This window comes from Thermobia domestica, chromosome 5, assembly GCF_964235325.1.
Source record: "Thermobia domestica chromosome 5, izTheDome1.hap1.1, whole genome shotgun sequence".
NCBI classification, from domain to species: domain Eukaryota; kingdom Metazoa; phylum Arthropoda; class Insecta; order Zygentoma; family Lepismatidae; genus Thermobia; species Thermobia domestica.
Window position 1 is genome coordinate 60,873,082 of NC_137458.1, and position 22,123 is coordinate 60,895,204.

General features: G+C 37.8%; 1 protein-coding gene across 1 annotated transcript in view; it reads right to left on the reverse strand.

The window, feature by feature from the left end:
* The window catches only part of me31B (ATP-dependent RNA helicase me31b), a 72,639-nt gene that overhangs the window by 43,219 nt on the left and 7,297 nt on the right, over nt 1–22,123 (reverse strand). The window contains exon 2 of the mRNA XM_081758711.1: nt 14,151–14,378. Within this exon, the coding sequence (XP_081614837.1) occupies nt 14,151–14,236 (86 nt within the window). The 5' untranslated portion in view covers nt 14,237–14,378. The remainder of the gene's footprint in view (nt 1–14,150; nt 14,379–22,123) is intronic.

Genomic DNA, 22,123 nt, shown 5'->3' on the forward strand with positions numbered 1-22,123 from the left:
CTAAACATTATTCGGCGTAAGCTCTAAACTGCGACTAAACAAAGCCACGTGAAACTAAATCTCGCTGATTTTGCTGTTGTCCTACCGACGCTTGTGCTCCTCCGCAAAATAATTCATGTGATTGCATTATTACTTTTACTATGAAGCTTCATATAAAGCTGCTATATTATTATAAATGACAAAAATATAATACGGATTATCTAATAATACTGCAATCGAGTGTGGCTAATGAAACAATAGAAATAAACACTAAGCATGCGCAGTAATTCTGGCGCCAACTCAACTGTGGACGCGTGTTCTGCTTTTAAAGTCTGAAAGATGACTGGCATGAATCCCGGTTCCGCGAGTGTTGTGGTGAAACACCAACAAGGCAAACCTTTACTCACTAAGCAACAATTATTTACGAGCTAAAGTCAAATACTTTTTTTTTTTTCAATCTTTCGAGTTTCTTTTCCTTCTTTTCTGCTGCTGCTGTAAGTATCTGGACAACACGAGACAGTATTGTCAAAATGCACGTGTATAATTTGTTTCTCCCCGTGGGGAGTGGGAGTGATACATCACTAGCCAATCGTATTTGTGACAAGCGGAAGGATACAAATATTTTGTTTATCGGAGTTTAGAGCTTACGCCGAATAATGTATAGACAAGAGATTAATGTGCGTTATCGTAATACATCAATGAAATTGTTCCATGGTTAATCTATTTCGTTTACACTTCCTTTCTCACACCTTCATGTTTCTTCCTTTCGTTGCTTTTATTTGCTTACAGTTCTGTTTATTCATTAAGGACTCATGATCACATGGTCACATCAATGAAAGCAGAGAAACTATTTCAGATTTTTTTCTAGTGATTCCATTTATTGGATAGTTTCAATTCTTGTGACTCACGCTGACACACAACGTTGAAACAGAGAAAGCGTGCTCTAGATTACTCGAATTAAACAAATAGCTCTTGCACTCTTATGAGTGTGGGCACACACTCAAACCCCAGTCCTGCTGGAAGATCCAGTTCTGTCCACGGAAGGTACTTGTAAGATTTTTGACTAGTCTTTCAAGCATCGTCTTCTGGTACACTTTGGCTGACTTTTTGACACTCTTTTCACAGAAATGAATCTTCGTTGTGCCCTCGTAGCTAATACCCCACCACACACGACTGAAGCAGGTTGTTGACCCCTCTGGATCCCTCGAGCTTTTTCCATCAGCTTCTCCAGAGGATATGGTTAGTTAGCATGTATCTTGTCATTTTAGCCATTGAAAGTCTCCTAACAAAATCGTTTCATCAGTGAAAATGACTCGATGGTGCCCATTTGCTACGTAATGCTAAGTAAGCGCTTTGCCTTAGGAGCCATTGGCACTTCAGTTTCATTTGTCAGGACGTCATTTGCGTTGTAAGCATGGAGTCCAAGGTCACAGCTCAAGGTGAGCGACACTTTTCATATCTTCAGCTCACGAGCCATATTTTTTCCTAACTGGATTTCTTCGGACACGTGCCACCACAGCTTTTACAAGTACCGGTGTTCGTACAGTGAGTAGTCTTACTTGCCGCTGGAGATCTTTCCCAGTTCGAGTTTCAAGAAAGCTCTGAATAGTGATTTTTTTTTTTTTTTTTTAATTTGTAGTTTCTAGAAGATTTTGGAAATCTCCCCTGGTGATTTGCCTACCTTGTGCAACGCTGTTTGTGTGTGTGAGAGAAACCAAAGCCTTACCACTTCCGTATGAAAAGAATTCTGAGTATTGAACTGAAAATCTATGCAATTTCTGCCCTTCTTACTATGTAGCTTCTTAAAGCTATCTCCTAGGGATCGTGAACTTGCAGTCTGGAACCACGATCCGATTCTTGATATTGTCTTGTTATACCCACATGTTCTCTTTACGCCTTTGATTATATTTTACGAACGTGAATCTCATGCTGTAGTGAGAATACTGAGAAGCAACCTCCGTTTGACAAACATATGCAGACATACACACACACACACACACATTTATTGCTATTACACGATTTACTTAATTTGTATTTAACATTCACATACAGTACACTGACGTTCTGTCAACACCCACCATATCTCGGATGTTATATTTCAAACAATTACTTATGACCTGAAATGACAACCGTTTTATTTTGGTGTAATTATTTTATTTAATTATTCATGCATTGAGGAATATATGTATCATTAAATACCAAAAAGTTTGACCCAAACAGGAATCGAACTCGCAACCTTACGATTTGACGTCCCGCAGTATCATTAAGTTAACATGAAACCTACTGTCGAACTTTTCGAAGGAATAATCTCTTAAGACAATAATATTCAAAAGAGCTCCGTATTTTTTCAGTCTGCTATGGATACGAGAACTATGTTCTGTGTCATTTAATTGGAAATGTTATTTTATATACGAAAACGTAGGTGACAAAACCAGCATGTGCTCATACATACAGTTTCGAAATACTATATCATGTATTTCAATGAATGTTACTTTTTTCTACACTCAATATTTCAACGTGTCTTATACTTAAAAAAACGTTTGTGCATTTTTTCCCCGATTGAGAAGTTTGGTTTGGGGCCTCCAACCTGCCACCTGTCGAAGATCCCGAAAATTGGACAAGGATTTTTTTTTTTTTTTTTTAGCTCAAAACAGTGGAATCAATGCGCTCAATCCTTTTGGAATAGGGTGTATAGGACAGCTTTTGGACCCAGTAATACGGTCATCCATTTAGCAGATAAATGTTCACTTGTCAATTTTCCAAGCATGATTTTCAGGAGAATTTCAGAAAAGTTCTCCCGCCATAGTTTCCAAATCGCGGATTAGTTAATTTGCCCTATACTTTGCGCTCTTCTCTAGACTCCGCACATCTTTGAATATTTAAATTCAGGTATTTCAGGCTATGTTAGAATATTCACAAAATCTGTACTTGTTACAGACATTGTAAATTGAATGGAACTTTAAAAGACTATGGAATCATTTTTTCTTCATATAGCGTTAAAGATACAGCAAAAATAAATTTTGTTGAGCATACATGTATATAAAATCTTTTTGTTTTAAAGAAAAGGTATTAAAATTGCACAATTAATAGAAGCTACGACAATGCCAGTTTTATCAACAGACTAGCTGAAATGCCGTATTTTGCACTAGGAGAATAGAATTATAGAAAATAGAGCTTCCATCCCCCCTTGGGATAAGCATATCAATGAAAAGTTAAAGAAAAACTAAGATCTATTTTTGGCATAAAATTTCAGCTCCCTATTTCCGCAGCATAAGTTCTTTAATCAAAGTTACGTCAAATTCCAGCTTGATGTAGGTACTAACCATGTTGAAAAATTCATTTCGAAGTGTTCAACTGTTTTCCCGTTATGCGATCACATAAAACAGGCATCATCGTTTTTAATGTAAGGAAAGGAATTAAAAAAAAAAAAAACGCTCCTTAAAACGAGAATTCTCAAAACATTGGGTCATATGTCCACTTACCTTTAATGTGGAGTTGATGTACTAAGTTTCATCTTCCTAACTTGACAGAACCGTGAGATACTCACTTCTTAAATTTCGATGCCCCGCTCCCATCCAACCCCTTAGGCACTTTAATCATAGTAAGTGATAAAAACTCAGTTCGAGGTACATGAGTACTACATCCAAAAAAATAATTCGGAACAGTTAAGCAGTTTCTAGCCTTGCTAAGGCAAGATCAAAATTGTTCAAAGGAAATCTGGTACCTCCAAATTACCCACCTACAGAGGTTGTTCAGCCTACGTTTGGCCGATTTCGTTCCTTCCTCCTCCCGGGCAGAATGGACTCACCCGACCTGATACGTGGCGTCCTGCAGCGGCTACCTGGCAACGGAGTTGTTTTTCTGCGCGGACGACAATAACGCAAAAAACAGGACTATTGTTGTGAGTGTGTTGTGTTAAATTTGTTTCCAAGTGTGTGGGTTTCCGTTCTGTGGCCAAAATGCCGCCCAAACTAAGCCGGTTTTGGGAAGGCTTATGACGCCTACTTCAGTGTTTCTGTCATTAGAAAACAGTGCAAGAAGAATGGTTGCAACATCAGTTTAAGTGGAATAAAAAAATATTAAAAAGTGCAAGGGCAACGAAGCTCCACCACTTGGATCACCAACGAAGTTGCCTAGGAAGCGGGAATGTATAGTCACGAACATTAATAAATGGAGGTTTGAGCCATAAGAAAATGTCTTCAGCCTCCATTTATTAATGTTCGTGACTGTACCAAGGCTCCACAATGCAGAGGAAACTTCGCAAATTGCAAAGCAAGAAAATCCGCCAACACAACGGTGTATGGCTAATCGTCTTGACGTGTCTTTGGGGACTGTGAGCCGGACGTTACACCAACTGAAGCTGGAAAGTCATGAAAGCTCGCGGCCATCTCACGGATGCCCACCAAAAGGAACGAAAGTGTAACGTCCGGAAGCTGTGCGAACGGCATCTGGCAAAACAAAGGTGGATGTACGTCGTAACTCTCGATGAAGCATGGATTTACCTTTCCGACTGCGGCAAATCGAGAGCAATCATGTACCGAGAGAAAGGCGCCAAGAACTTCAGAAGGTGGGTCCGTGTCTGTAAAGAATCCTTCCCAAAAGGGTTCATGGTCGCTACTGTTACAGAGATAAACTGAAGATTCTTAGGGTGGCGAAGAACTGCAAAATAAATACGCAATATTTTCAGGAGCAGATCATGCGGCCGATCTACGAGCATGAGATTCCAACAATGTACGGAAATGACGCCAATCTGGTGCGCATTCACATGGACAAGGCCTCATCACATACCGCACGATCATCCCTCGCATTCTACAGGGAGATGGAGGAGGCAAGTGGTATACAGGTGATACCTTTCAATGAGGTATCTGTTAAATCTCAAGATGCAAGTTCTATGGACTATTGTGGATGTGGATTTGGATTCCTGAAGCGGGTTTTGGGAAAACTGCGTGTGACAACTGTGGAAGGACTTTGGAAAGCTGTGCAAAGGGAATGGGATAAGTTTCCCCTCCCAGTTCTTCAGAGAAGCCTATTACAGTGGAAATTACGATGTCGGGCTATTGTTAGGAACCAAGTGAAACACATCGAGCACTTACGGACCTGGCGCCATGGATTCTTCTAAATTTTTAGGTAAGTCGAAGTTGACCAAATTTAGACTGAACAAGCTCTGTATACTGGCCTATAGAATAGTGTAAATTACTAAATCAACAACTTTTATCTGAGTGATAAGGTTATTTAGTATATGATGAGCTTCCAAATTACATTAATTATTTACAAATAAAGGGAAATCGAAAATTGATCACTCAATTCTATCCTCATTGCTTTCAATTCTCAAAATAGTGTAGAATCTAAGAATACAAATTTCTTTGTCATTTTCAAGCACTCAATACTGAGATGGCTTTTCAATGTTTTCGAGCAGAGTTTTTGCCCAATTCATCTAATTTCACCCTGTATTTTTGATAAATTGGTGACACCACAGACTTAAAGTCTATACTGGCCCGAATGTAATACTCTCAGTATGAAAGCAGTTCCGTAAAATTCATGCTAGTAAGTACAAGCGTAGTTTAGCCCTTTACAATTGGAATTATATACAAAGGGTGGACCATTATCTTGTGTTCAGGAAGTCTCTCTCCGCAGTACATAGCATAGCATAGGAACTAACTACAATGTGACATGCACCGTTTTTATTGCGCAGTATAAATCCCTTTTGAGTTCCTGGTTAAAGTTTAGCCTCATTCTGTGTGAGACATATTGATAAAAGTTGTTTTAACATTTTTCTCTCAATAACAAGATCTACATCAACTGCGGAGAGAGAGAGTTAAGCTGGATCGCTAGTCATCTTTAGGGTAAACTTTCTCACTAGATGGCAGAGCTCATTGCGATACATGCGATGTTGCCACATGAGTTACGGATAGAAAAGTGTTTAGACACGGCCGCATTTTATACATGATTTACAACAAAGAGAAATGAGAGCTTTTATTTCCATTTCAATACTGCCTGCTTTAAAATATGAATTTATTATATTCTTTGATCAAAAGTGATTTTTAACTTATGAAACGTTATGTGGATCTCTCAAACTAGATGTCTTTACAGTGCAGATTAAGAATGCCTATACTAATACAAAATCATTACATAAATTTCATCTTTTGGACAAAACAGACACTCAGTACGCTCAAAAATGTTTTATACGCCTAGTTGTAATCCTTGGTGTAAAACTTATCTCTACTTTAGAGATTTAATATATCATGGTTAAAATCCCCTTGTTTTTTGGTCAAAGAGCAACTCAATTTGCATTTAGGGGGAAATCATATTATTTCTATGGTAATAGTTTCTTAGAAAACGACAGGTAAACGTTATACATTTGTTTATAATTAGATGCCTCTACGATGCAGATTAAGGATACGTGTACAAATACAAACTCATTACCTAGGTAGACAGGACAAAACATATTCTTAGTAGGTTCAAAAATGTTATTTTATAGGCGAAGTTGCAATCCTTGGAGCAGCTTTACTTTAGGGGCTTAAATATCATGGCTAACATTCCAGCCTTTTTTGGGCAAAATTCAACTCAAACTGCATTTAGGAGTAACGAAAACTACTTGCATGGTAAAATTTTCTTTGCAAAGATATACGTTTATCTATAACTAGATGTCTCAAAGGTGCAAATTAAAAATAAGTATGCAAATACAAAACCATTAAACAAATCCGATCATTTCAACAAAACAGACTCAGTTCCTTCAAGCGTGGTATTTTGTCAGTTGTATTCCCGTGCAGGTATTTTGTAAGTTGTGTTCCCCAGTATATATATTTTTTAAGTTGAATGTCTTAGTGTAACTTTACTTTAGATGGCATAATCATCAGGCCCGTATCCAGGGGGGTCTAGGCGGGCCGGGCCCCCCTAAAATTTCACCGTAGGCTTGCAAATGAACTATAATATTGTTGGATCGAGCCCCCTCTAACTTCAGCCGAGCCCCCCTACAATTTTGGAGTGGCTACCGGGATGATATTCATTATGGCTAAAATTCCAGCGTTTTCTGGACCAAACATGGCTACGTTAAATGAAAACTATCACCAACTTTTACTAGGTTCCTTACTTACTTACAGATTTGTTCCACAATCCAGGTGGAATATGGAAACTAAGATAGGGCTTTATGCAGAGTCGTTGTGACGTATGATTAGCGTCATACTAAAGGCCTGACTACTGCAGGAAACATATATTAGTCGAACTCTTTAGTAATCACGCGTCAGAATGACACTGCATAAATTCTCGCAGCGAGTAAAACTACGCGATTAGCACGGGTGCCGAAGGCGCTATTTGAAATTTTCTAGTTTAATATTCCACGATTATAGTCTGAATCTAAAAGAAGCAGTGATGATTATCGAAATGGTGGATTGAAGGAAGTGGGGGGAAATCCGAGAAAATCCACGCACACTATGGGTCCTACAGAAAGTCTTCCTGGCGAAAAGTGGAATCGAACCAGCGATCTCGTGCGCCAGAGGTGTTCTACCTACCAAGCTATTTACAGCTAATTTTATTAAAATCTACTAGTATATTTAACCTACTTCATTTCTTCATGTGTTTTGCAAGTATTTGCTTTTGAACCTTGATTGATGTACTTCATATGTATATAACACGATCTTCAACAATAATAAGCTCAAGTATGAATTCTGTGATTCTTGTTTATAGTGGCATATATTCAAAACAATTTCACGCTATATTTTAGTACTGGTTCATATTTGATACTATGCACACCTGAAGATAATAGTTCCAAATAAGAACACTTTTATCCAGAAACACCCGCAGGATTTTCCCAAGACCGGGGAAGGGGCAAAAGCCCGACATACATTGATGCGCATAACGCATGATGCAAAACAGTTATTATTCAGGCACATTGTATATCTTTGTGGACTACATTAAATAGGTCTATGTTAAATATTCTAGTAGGTGTAACCAAATATAATGTTCCTTCATGTGTGTTTCTGGGTAAAAGCGTTTTGAAACAACCAAACACCTTTCGAAAATGCAGGGTAAAGCGATTGTCCCCTTGCCTCCACTGCGTACGCTCATAGTCTGATCGTTGACAGAGCATACGGGTCTATTGTTTTACTCAATGGTGTCATTCACCTAGTTCGTCCGAACCGGTTATTAAAATTGTATCTCCACTTCCATATCCGGTACTTACGGAAACAACAATTTTCTAGTGTTACGAGGTGTCAAAAAACCTTTAAAACTTAAAAAAGGAAAATATTGAGAGAGCATGGAAAAAATGAATTTCATTTTTCTACATAATCCACTCTACGCTCAATATAAGTTTCCCATTACTTCCAAAGTGTCCCAATGCCTCTAAAGATTTTTTTTTGATACGCAATCAGTCATACACCATTCGTTGCACTACTTCATCAGATTGCAACTTCTTTATCTTTAGTGCCTTTCACCACTGACGCGAGATTCGGTACGAAAGGAGGATGAAATGAAGATTTTCAATGATCGCAGCCATTGCACAGGCAGTAGTATGAGGCCGAGTATTGTTATGTTATAGAGGAAATTTGTTTTCAGAAGTCCGTATTACGTCGTATAGTAAGTTTAGGGCCTTTTTGGAGATCGGAATACAAGATATTATTGACTATGCGTTCACTATGCTGTAACGTTCCAAAATGTCACCCTTTTGGTCCCAGAAGAAAGTACTAACTTCCCTGTAGATGGTTGTGTCCGATAATGGATACTGCCATTGCATGCTCGCTTTCTTACTTCCGGAATGTAGTAGTTGAGTTGAGTTGATTTTGAGTTTAACGTCCCGTTTAGCAGCGAGGCTATATGAGACGTGGACCTACTGATTAACGTGGAATCCGAACCACATGAGCTCCCGCCGGGAATCGAACCCGGGCCTCCCACGCGAAAGGCGCGTACACTAACCGCTTGGCCACGGAGGAGCTCGGGAATGTAGTAGTGCACTCGTGTTTCATACCCAGTAACGAATCTCTTCTGAAAGTCACTACCTTCTCGTTTATGGCGTAGCAAAATCTCGTGACACATCAACACATCGCTGCTTTAGTTCGCCTATGAACTGGCGTGATACCATCCTGGCACACACATTCCGAAATCTGAGTACAGCGTGGATAATATTACAGATTGAACAGTGACTTATGCCAATGATTGTAGCTACTTCATCCAGTCATTCTGCATTGCCCCTTATCTCACTTTCAATTTACATAGAGCAAAACTGTAAGCGATAACAAGAAATTATTTGTTGATATAGATTCAGCGTCCCAAGCATGGGTTCCATTTCCGCTCCTTATTCTTATGTTGAACCGCAAGCGGTAAACGTATCACTTACAAATCGGAATTCACGGACAATATTCGTCAGAATATTGGATCAATAAGAGCTAGACATAGATCACTCACTTCTGGTGGGTCAGGTTTTTGGCTGGATCCCAGCTCGCGCCAAGTGAACTTTGTGGTGAAGAAACCATGAGTGGAGTTTCTTCCGGGTCCCTCTCTTTCTTTCATTCAACCATTTCATTCGTTGTCATCATCACCTTCTATCTTTCCTTCGAAGCACAATGATCGGACATTACAGAAAAAAACATTCATGTCTCTCGGTTATGCCATATAGGTTAAACGAGACGGTGATAAGAATGAATTAAATGGTAGAATGAGAAAGTAGGAGCACAAAGAGAAACTGAGAAAATCCACACACACACATGGTGTGTGTCCACCAAAAAGCTCACCTGGCTAATCTGGGATCGAACCAGTGACCCTGCATACAAGATGTCAATGTTCTACCACGGGGTCACTGTAGCTCCGGAGTAGAAAAGGGATTTCTACATGAGTGGTTGCGTTTCTCAAGTGAAGCTATAGGGTCTGAATACTTTCTTTTCATTATAGAAAAAAAAAAAAAAAAATCAAACTTTACGGTTTTGTGAATTTTTAAGTACTAACTAGAGAAGGTCGCGGGATATTTCTCTGACTTCGTTTCGATATTATGCTCAGTCGACGCCTTTTTACATATGAAACAGTTAGGCAACCGGAGAAATCCTCGATCGCAAACGTATTCGAATTATGAGCGTTAAAAGTTCAAAATTGAACAGATTTTGCAGAAAGTTTGAAGAACCATTTCTTGAGATAGACGCTTCAGTTTCGATATCATGGAGTTCTCCTGGATACCCAACACAGTAGTAAGTTCAAAACGTATGCATTTTGCAAGATAAGGTCAATTATTTGGAATGGTGTGAAGGGTAATGGCGTCTTACACCATGCAAATTGCCTCCCATTTGACATACTGGGCCAACCAGTGGTAAAAGTGGATCTGAAAGGATGGGAGGACGGTAGGTAGCGGCATGACGCCACGCCGTTCCCCTGCCTATCTATACCCATTATAGTTTTTTTTTCAGAACTGGGGGACGCCTTAACTTTTTTTCGAGGTGGGGTACGGCATCCGCGCATTCTTCACTTTTACCCCTGGGGCCAATAGGCTAATAAAATGTATTTGATACTCCCATTCGACTATATTGTTATTCAAATATCACTATCCTGTGTGGCCACCTTCAAATTGAACAATCACATTTGTCTTGGGAACGGTTTGCCAGGCGTGCAAAATTCAATGAAGAACGACGTGATATTCATAATTAAACTTATGATCTATATTGTGGTTCTTCCCAGGCCCGCATTCCTGGGGATCTAGGGGGCCGGGCTCTCCCTAAATTTTTACTGCTCCACTAAAATTTTCACATTAAACTTGCAAATGAACAATAATATGAAGATGAACTATAATATGGTTGGATCTGCCCCCCTAACTTCTACCGCTCCCCCGCATTTTTGGACTGACTACTGGCCTGGTTCTTCCCCTTTTGTAGCTAGGTCCAAACAGTTCGAGGAGCGGCAGGCAGGCTTGCACTGTCGCGGTACTCCGAATCCAGTCGGCCTATGCTTATGCATCGCAGAATACGGTGTTCTAATACATCATCGCTAGCCATGTGCTTAGTTTTTAGCAATTAGAATGCCAGTATTATTGGGAAATATTGGTCAAACTCCAGGAAATATTTTAAGATATTCAATGAGAAAATAGACCAAAAAATTTAAAGAAGAAAAAATGGTTAACGGGAATGTGCGCTCAAAGTTGTGAACTAGGTGACTTTTATTCTCGAGAAAACCGCTGTTTCAATACATCATCTCTATCCGATTGTTTTTTGGTCACATTTCTCGCAAAATACGTAAAATATTGTCTCAAGTTTGGCCACTATTTTCAAACAATCGCCATTGAAATCCGTTGAAAATTTTAAAAAATGGCTAGCGATGAAATATTGAAACACCGTCTTCCACAATGGATACCATCATGTCCATGGGTTTTCTCGGGGTACTTCTGTTTCCTCCCTTCTCATTCCATCAATTCTTCCATCATCATTCACTTACCTTAATCATCGTCTTCCTTAGCCTAAAGGGTATAATCATCGGATGTTAATATTTTATTTCATTTTATTTTTTCACGAAATATTTTATTTTTTCCACAATCCACAGAGGCCGGCTGGGGTGAGTGTCGCGTTGAAGTTAGTCCCGCGGCAAAGCGTTTCGGAGACATGTCATTGTTTAATGTTTAGATGGCCACATAGAAAGTGACATTTCAATGACAATGCAGTTGGTTTCAAATAAATTTTATTAGCCCATTTATCCGATGTGCCAAATAGGGTGCAATTTGCAAGTTGTAAGACGCCATTACCCTTCATCCCTTCCCCAATAAGTTCCCTTCTCTTGCAAAATGCCTCACCATTCCGTCGAGTATCCAAGAAAACACCTCAGTACCAAAAATGAAGCGTGTATCTCAAAAAATGGTTTCTTCACACTTTTTTCAAAATCTGTTCAATTTTGAAATTTTAACGTCCATAATTCGAACAAGCTTGCGATCGAGGATTTCTCCTAATTGTTTCATATGTAAAAAGGAGTCGACTGAGCATAGTATCAAAATGAAGTCAGTGTAACACCCCACAACTTCCCTAGTAAGTGGAATTAATTACTATTTTTCACTAACGGGTTCAGACACTAACGGGTATGTATGAAAGCTCAAAAACATATATAAATTATTTTCTAGAAGATATAATATTTTACCTAAGCAAAATGAGTTTCAGAAAAAAGAAAGAAAAGAAAATGAAAGAACACATATTACATATTTAACGTTCAAAATGATCGTCAAAATAAACTATCTTCGTATTACACGTGTGTATAATATTTATGTGGAAACAAACAGTTAAAAATTGAAAAGCGCTTAGCTGTTTCTTCGAATTATTCTCCCTTTCTCTTCGCTTCCCTTGGCTCTTCGATCTTTTGAGTTGGATTCTTCTTTTTTGTGTATGATTCCTTCCGTTTTCCCATTTTCCACTTTTATTATTTGTAATAGTTTTGTCACAGTTCACAGGCTCCGCCTCTGGACTACAAACGCTAACAAGGAATTGCCCTACTACTGTGACTGCAACAGTACACATGTAAGTTTGGCAACGAAGCATTATGGCGTCCTGCGCAAGCATGAGATTCAGCCGCTAAAACTATTTCCGTAAACACAAAATAATATTTGGATAAAATGTAAAACATAACACGAAAAACGGTAATATTCATGTTCCGTAATGAGACAACTACTTGTAAAATAATTTATGCTTGTAAAAATTTCGTAAAACTGAGCACAGGAGTAGCAAAATCTAACAGCAAGCGCCATCTTGCGTACTCATCTTAAAACTGATCAAGTTTTCCTCTTATATTTTACTTTTTTAGCTAACAATACATAAGCACAGAAAATAGTATCTCAAGTTGTAGCTGACGCATAACTCTATTTTATAGTGTAATACTTATAATATGTGCCATTTCTTTACGCGTTGGTTAAGGCAATAAACTAATGCTTATACTGACTTCCGGGTAGTGACCCACCTTAACACTCCAACACTTTTATACCACGTGGTCATGTCATATTGGTCATCCTTCCTAGGCCAGCTTCAAGTGCTTAATGTTCTTAATCCTAACATTTTAACGAGTGGTTGCTTAAAGGTGAACACGCGCTGCCAGGAAAAACAAAAGCCTGCAATTGCTGGCTCAGTGGATGACAATCTGAAGAACAATCTTCTATTTGCAACGACAGTAGAAGACAATAGCGAAGACTGGGAGCGATAACAACCGAAGATGCATTTTTTTTTTTTTTTTTTTTTTTAAGTAAGAGCTGCAAATTGATTAGTTTTCCATTATACGGCATATTTTCAAAGTATGCGTGTAATATTTTATGCTTTGTATTTTTATTTTTCCATTAAAATAAACTCAATCTTTGAGTTATTACATCCGGGTTAACAGTGTACTACTTCCTTAACTAGGCTACTAAAAGAAAATAATTATGCAAAAAAAACAGTTATCCACTAAGTTTCGTAATAATTAAAAATAAAATTAAAATAAAAAACGGCACACTTAACATCAGTAGCAAATTGGGACTGATGATAAACCGTGGACTGTAGAAGTAAATATACCACATACTTGCAGGGTTAATGTGCCAGTAGTCAGCCATGTAGCTCTTAAAAATATATTAAATAAGCAAATTCTAACTCCTCAGCAAACAAAAATCACAGTTAACATGGTTAATCTCATTTCTATATACCATCTGTTCGAATAATAACTTTTCACTAATGAGACCTATCAATACCTGCGTAACGTGCAGGATTTGCTTAAAAGTAAATGAAGTAAAAAGAAACAAGGGAGTTAAGCATGTTACTTTTAATTCATTCACCCTTAAATGACTGATTACTGGCGCATTTACCCTATGGTGAGGACCTTTCTCTTTACGAGAACCCATGCTTCAAAAATGAGCGCTTTATCGCTGACCCCTCACTGAAAGAAAAATACATAAAATAGTGCAATGATGAATTAGATATAACCAAGTAAGACACTATGGTAATTTCACGTCACATTCATGAAACACGTGTTTCAGAGAGTAGCACTGGACAACCACTGAAGCCAACTTAGTTTCTTGAAAAATGTATCCAACACTTCCAGATCCTTACCTGTTCTTAGCCATGACAAGGACATGGAAAACTTTCGTAAAATCTTCCCAAAGCCACTTTCTACATTCCGATTTCACACTATTACTGTTGTTTACGAAAGGCATAACGTATACGATGTCAAGATAACTACATATTGCGCACAATACTTACGCTTTGTTCTGATTGTTTATATTATTCATGCCAGACATCACTGCTGTATGATTGGTCGAGTTCATATGACTCTCGGTTGTCATCATTTTGAAATGATACAAGGGCCAAAATGGCCTACACTTTTGTGCAACAAACTTGTTTCACTTGCTAATAGAAGTCAAAGGTATTTCACTGGGTTCACTGAGCACTGCACATTCACAGAAAATCTCGTTCACTTTATTTTTTTTTCTGAAAAGAAAGAAAATGGTTACATGTAAAACGTCACAAGTGCAAAATCACAAATTGGAACATTTAGCTATCTTGTCCCACAGTTAATACCTTGCACTGGCTAAATTATTTTCAAATACCTAATCGGAAGTCAGACGTTACACTAAGTTCCTAAAAAAAAACTTAAGCAACCGAAAATGTCAAGGAATGAGTTTTATTAAGTCTTGTTTATCAGTGTCGTTAGCACTGTATGGCTGCCATGTTGCTATAACGCACTGCGAACAAGTGCTGAAGTGTATTCGCATAATGGTTAGTAGTTCACAGATATGATACATATTAAGAGAAAAAAATACCTGTTTCTTCGTTGCTCACTGCCAAAACTGAAAACATGTACACTCATGTCCAAAATGATTGTCGCGAAACTGTCTTCTAGTAAGAATAATTTGAGAATGATTTTGCAGGGTACTTTTAATACTATGTGTATAATCGGGAAATGTGTATTTGTGGTAAATTTCATAGGAAAAGAATTATAAATTCGAAAATTAGAATGAGTAAAGCAAAATGATGCTAAATGACAAAGTTTTATTTTCGTTTTATTGTTATTTACTGCTCTTTTGTCATGGAATTTGCCACATATATGTCTTTGCCGATTATACATATACTAACATTATAAGAAATACCAGGCGAAATTATATTCCTACAACATATTTATATGGACATGAATGTACGCGAGTTTCTTTCCTATACTTCCATTATCTTACAAATATATAAAATCCAAGCTTCGAAAATGTGTGAACACGGTCTCTGCAAAAAATATTTTACTTGCCTGGAGACATTTTCATTATAGGAAATTGGAGGCCGCCTATTAAGTCAAGATTAAGTTTTCACAACTCCATTCTCCCCCCCCCCCGCTTTTTTTTTTTTTAAAGAGAACCTGAAGCTAAAGGATATATATAAAACAAGAGAAACACAAAATTCCAGAAAACAGTGATCCTTTTCGCATTTTCTGTTAGATACAGGTTGGCAAAAACCATGGTTTTTATTGAAAAAACCGAAAAACCAGGTTGTTTTGGTTTAAACCCGGTATTTTTGGTTTAAATAATTTACTCTATGTATTTGTATTAGATATGGACAGAAATTAGTTTGTTTCGCCTTGGTGTTGTTATTATGCAACAACAAGGTTATGCTGGAAGGGGTCACATAAGCTTAAAGCGGAATCCAAACCGCTTCTCGGCTTCATCCAAGAAAAACGGTCCATTTCGACACGAAACCGGGACTAATTGGTCACAAATGCGATTGCCGACTCACTCACGAAGGACTCCTGATAAAAATACGTTGTACTGATCTTTACATAGGCCTAGTTAATATAATTGTCAAGAGTCATTTCAGAAGTACAAATAGATCAACAGTTACACAAGTAAAAGCATTATACAATTATATATAAATCGGGAAACTCCCGCCTTAGCCATTGGGAAAATCCTGTTATTACTTTAAATGCATTTGTATATAAAATTTTAAGGTCAACGTATCAATCACTACGCTAAAACTGAGGTATTAAATTACAAATTTGGTATGTAGATATCATTCAATAAAATTAAAACAAAGTCAAATCCAAGCTGACGTTGGAAGCTGCGTAGGCAGTTGATAAATTTTGCCAATTTCTATAAATATATTTAAGGAACCTTGGCTTCTTTATAAAACAATAGGCATTCAGGCAAGTAGAAATATATAATTTGGTTTCGTGTCGTATGTTTAGGCTTAACATCCTTATGAAATACCAAGGTTATCATGGAGAAGACTTTCGCTTAAAGGGACACCTCGAATCGCTACTTGGTTTATACTTGAAAGATGGGTTGTTCGACCGATAACTGAACACGGGACCCCTTGATTAAAAGGTGAAAAGTACATAAACGTAGTGCAGATGGTTCGATATGTGGAGACGTCACCATGAAGTTCACACAATTTTTTTGTTTTTTGTTTGGTTTAAACCAGTTGGTCTTTTTGAAAAGAAAGAAAAAAAAACAGCCGGTTTAAACCACTTTGGTTTAAACCAGCCAACCCTGGTTAGATATTCACGTGCAAACAAATTTCGGGAAACAGAAGTATAGAAATGGCATCACTAAATTTTCTGGATTTTTGTAACACTAACTTCATTTCTGTATGGTCCTTCAATTCTTCTAGGATATTCTTATTGACAAAATAGTAAAACCTTTCCATGATGGCCACTACTGATTCCACTGCAAACTGATAAACTATTGAGTTAGAGAAAATTAAAGGTTGCAATATAAGTATTTCTAAGGTACTAATTCTTTACAGTTGGTATTTCATAATATACAGTAAGTGTAATTTCTCAATATAAACATCATATGTAATAAATTAAGCTTTCTATTCACACTCTTACGATTTAAAAGTAATTTCAACATGAAATTATCTTAAACGTTGAAGCGCATCCTTCAATAGTTTCATTCCTTCCGTCTACGATAACAGAAGCTGGAAGGACTTTCTAAATTAAGACTACCTTTACTGTCTAATGTTTAGGTGGCAGACACAGATGTAAATCTAACATTCGTGCAGGACTAACGTTTCACCTATGAGGTCAAATTTCTTATAAGTGGCCAAATTTCAAAGTAATGAACTATCGGAAAATTCATATTATACAAAACTAATGCCAAGTTCATGTGTTTCATTCAGGATTTGCCCAAGTGGACCCAGCCCGAAAAAAAACCACCGGGTTTTTCGGGTTGGATCCAACTAAAAAAAACTATAAAACCCAGCTAGGTTTATACGCTATTTGTTAGTATATTATCGATATAACTAAGGTGATCACATTGAAAATAATTTTTATCAGATTTTGGACTTTCCTTGGGCGAATTAGATTCTTTCACGTTAAGGTATACATCATCATTCAAGTAAAACCTTTATAAAGTTCTGAATCCATTGGATGAAAAAAAAGAGCTTGAGATGATAGAACAAATTAATGTAATGGGTTATGCTTATAGCATATTTGAAGTAAAATATGCAATTTTATATTTTAAAAAATACTTTCCGTGAACAGTGTACTCACCAACTCGGCGACGCCGAGGGACGTTACCCCTCATACGTTTCACGGATTTAACCTTTTCAGGACGAACGGCTCAACCCTTGAGCCAGCGATTCAAACCTCTCTAGCTCAGCTCCTAATTAACCTAGAGATATGATTTTGGTATGTATCTCTTCAGAAAGAATGGAACTTTCTAATCCTGTGTATATCATTCATGTAATGGGTCCCGCCGTGAAGGGGAGGGGGCAAAGTTGGGTGTTTATAGTTTTCCCTCTCCCTTCAGAATTTGGGGGAGGTATCCCCCCTGATGGAGCTACAAGGATAAACAATTGCATCCATAGAGACAAATGAACATACTAACTAGCCATACCCAGTCCATGACTTTTGGGCTTGAGAGGGGTGAATAGGAGGGATATTGAATTTACCCTTTTTCTTATTGTATATTTTCTTATAAAGACAAAATAATATATTTCAAATTTGAGGAACTCTGGCAACATTGTTATTCATCGTACGCAAGAAAAAAAAAATCTCACATTTACGAAAGATATTTAGGACAATGATACACAAAAGTCAAACCCGTCGGTTCAATACAAATGGAAAAAGAAATTCAGAACCCCACACCTACGTGACACATCCTGAAAATTATTCAATATCCACTGTTGTGTACTCTAACGTTGACAGCCCTAGCGACATTTCTAATTATCACAGAGACACAAACAATACCTCGTTGAAAACTTTATAGATCAGCCATTCCAACAATGTAACTTGTGTGTGTCTCGGGCCAAACCAGTAAAAGAAGACGAAAGTCAAAATTTTGGCTGGAAAATCAAATTTTTCTAAATTTGTCGAACTATGGCAACGCTGTTATTTTTCGTACGCAAGGAAAAAAAATCTCATTTACGCCAGACATTGGGAACAACGATATAAAAAATGAATGGTGTAGGTGCAATAGGAGTGAATCCTAACCTCGAACCTACGTGAATCATCCTGTATTTTTTTCGAGAGATTGTGGTATACGCTAATATCGGCAGGCTTGGCCACTCTCCTAATTGTCACAAGCATATCAGCTATACCTCGTTGGAAAGCTTATGGAACAAACATTCCAACAAGGTAACTTGTGTGTGTCTCGGGCCAAACCAGTAAAAGAAGAAGACGACGAAAGTCAAAATTTTGGGAGGAAAATCAAATTTTTCGAAATTTGTCGGACTATGGCAACACTGTTATTTGTCGTACGCAAGGAAAATAATTATCACATATTTGCCAGACATTGGAAACAACGATGTAGAGAAATGAAGGGTTTAGGAGGAATAGGAGTTAAGAAAAAAAATCGGAACGCCGACCCTACGTGAATCATCCTGTATGTTTTCGAGAGATTGTGGTATAAGCTAACATTGGCAGACTTGGCCACGCTCCTAATTGTCAAAAACATATCAGCTCTTCCTCGTTGGAAAGCTTATAGAACAGATATTCCAACAAGGTAACCTACTGAACAGACAGACAGACAGACAGACAGACACACACACACACACACACACACACAGAGAGAGAGAGAGAGAGAGAGAGAGAGAGAGAGAGAGAGAGAGAGAGAGAGAGAGAGAGAGAGCGAAAGAAAAACAGTTATCACCTCAGAACGCACAGTTCTATTTTTAGCCTGGTCAAAGTCAGCTGTAGCTATCAGTTGAACCTAAGGGTCGTAAATATGCATTTCTTTCAACTCCCTCCTTTGACAAGTTATTTAGTTTTAGAAAAAAATCTTCCTCCTGAAGCAAAAGGAAAGAAAAGCAATGATCTTGCGACGAACAATGTTAGGTGAACCAATGCGAGTTTATTCTCTGCCGTTAGTAAGAGAATTTCTCTGCATTCCTACTGCACTTACACGGTTTATTTTTTGCACAATTGTTCACAATAACGGGGGTAAATGTGTGAATTATTTTTCTTGCACACGACAAACAACAGTGTTGCCATAGTCCGACAAATTTCGAAAAACTATTTTCCACCCAAAATTTTCATTTTTGTCTTTTTCTTTTACTAGTTTGGCCCGACAGACACGAAAGTTACCTTGTTGGAATGTTTGTTCCATAACCTTTCCAAGGAGGTACAGCTGATATGTTTGTGACAATTAGAAGCGTGGCCAAGCCTGCCGGTATTAGCGTATACAACAATCTATCGAAAAAAATACAGGATGATGCACGCAGATTCGGTGCTCCGAATTTTTTCCCCCATTTCTATTGAACCTACACCATTCATTTTTTTTTATATATAATTGTCCCCAATGTCTGGCGTAAATGTGAGATTTTTTTTCTTGCGTATGAGAAATAACAGCGTTGCCATAGTACGACAAATTTTAGAAAAATTGATTTTCCAACCAAAATTTTGATTTTCGTCGTCTTCTTTTACTAATTTAGCCCAAAAGACACGAAACTTGCCTTGTTGGAATGTGTGTGTTATACGGATTCCAACGAGGTATAGCTAATATGTTTGTGACAATTAGGAGCGTGGCCAAGCCTGCCAATGTTAGCGTATACCACAATCTCTCGAACAAAATATAAGATGATTCACGTAGGTTCGGGGTTCCGAATTTTTTCCTCCATTCCTATTGTACCGAAACCCTTCATTTTTTATATCATTGTTCCCAATGTCTGGCGTAAATGTAAGATTTTTTTTCCTTGCGTACGACAAATACCAGTGTTGCCATAGTCGGACAAATTTGGAAAAAATAGATTTTTTCGCAAAAATTTTGACTTTCGTCGTCTTCTTTTACTAGTTTGGTCCGAGAGACACGAAAGTTACCCTGCTGAAATGGGTGTCTCATAAGGTTTCCAACGAGGTATAACCGATATGCTTGTGACAATTAGGGGCATCACCAGACTTGCCAATGTCAGCGTATACCACAATCTATCGAAAAAATACAGGATGAATCACATATGCTCGGTGTTCAGAATTTTTCCCTCGATTCCTATTGAATCTAAACCCTTCGTTTTTTGATATCATTGTCTCCAGTGTCTGGTGTAAATCTGAGATTTTTTTTTTTTTTTGCTTGCGTACGGTATACAACAGCGTTGCCACAGTCTGACAAAATCTGAAGAATTGCATTTTTGAAAAAAAAAAAAAAAAAACCTTCGCCTTCTTCTTTTACTAATTTGGTCCGAGAGACACGAAAGTTACTTTGCTGAAAGGTCTGTTCTATAAGCTTTCCAACGAGGTATGGTTTGTTTATGTGTGACATTTAGGGGCGTCGCCAAGCCTGCCAACGTAAGGGTAGACGAAAATTTCTCGGGAAAATAGGAACAGGATGATTCACCTAGATTCTATCTTCCGAGTTTTTTTTTATCTAGCTATTGTACCTTTGCCCTTCATTTTTTGGTATAATTATTACCAATGTCTGGCCTACAGGTCAGAATATTTTTTCTAGCGTACGACTAGAAACAGTGTTGCCAGACTCAAATTTCGAAAAAAAAAATATTTTTTTCACTTTTTCTTCTTCTACGGGTTGGGTACGGTAGCCCCAAAGGTTATCTTACTAGAATCTGTTTCATAAGCTTTCCAACAAGGTAAAATTCATACCCATGGAAGAATTAGGAGGGGTGCTAGGGCCGCCAAAGTAAAGGTCTACGATTTTCTTGAAATCCTTGCCCGTCCTGAAAAGGTTAAGGCCATATGTGCTGGTACTACCAGTTAGTATTATTTCTTATCTTTGATGGTAACACCAGTGTTCTTCAGTAAAATTTGGTTTTCCAACAGTTTAGTTCAGTCATTTGTTGCTACTCTTCAAATAAGTATTCTGTAGAATCAACACCAGCAATAGCGTAAAAATTCTTGTCAAATTTAAGAAGCTTAATGCTCGAAGTTACGAAGACTACGTAATGCTTACTATTTCAAGCACTGAAAAAAAATGAAATGGAATCTAAGTTCTACGTCCAACGTTTAATGCCGGCTAGGCTAAAGAAGACTGACGATGAGAAATGAAGAGTGGGAGGAAGCGAGAGAACCCCGAGAAAATCCACGAACACTTTGTCCAACACAAAGTTCACTTGGCGCAAGTTGGGATCGAACCAAGGACACCATACACCCGAGGTGAACGCTCTACCACTGAATCACCGCAGCCCCCATTTCAAATGCTGAATTCAAACTTTTGTACTAGTGGAAATTTTGATGTACTGTATATATATATAAAACCTGCAGTTTCGGGGAAAAACCCGTCGTGAAAGAAATGACATTTTGAAACATTTACTTCATAAATCATTAATTACATCTTTGTTTTAAATTAATATATTTGGTATTCTTATCTGGCAAACGTCACAGACTCCTGGGATCCTCGATCTATATTTGATCGTTTGTCTGACTGTACCACACACTACAGAGTACAACTTTCGATCTTTTAAGTTTAAATATTCAGGATACAAGCACGAGCCACTAAATTTCTCGCATAGATTTTGGCGGCATACTAACAAAATTTCAAAATGGCGGGTATCCACGCTACAAAGAGTAATTTTCAGTCTTTTAAGTTGAAATTTTCAGAATAGAAGCACGTGACACTAAATTAGCTATATATATTTTGGCGGCAATCCAACGTAAAATTTCAAAATGACTGCCATTTTTCAAAGTAGCAGGTATCAACTCTACAGGGTGCAATTTGTCGGACTTTTAAGTTGCAATTTTGAGGGTAGAAGCACGAGACATTCTAGCTTTGTATAGATTTTCTCGGTGATCCAATGTAAAAATTCAA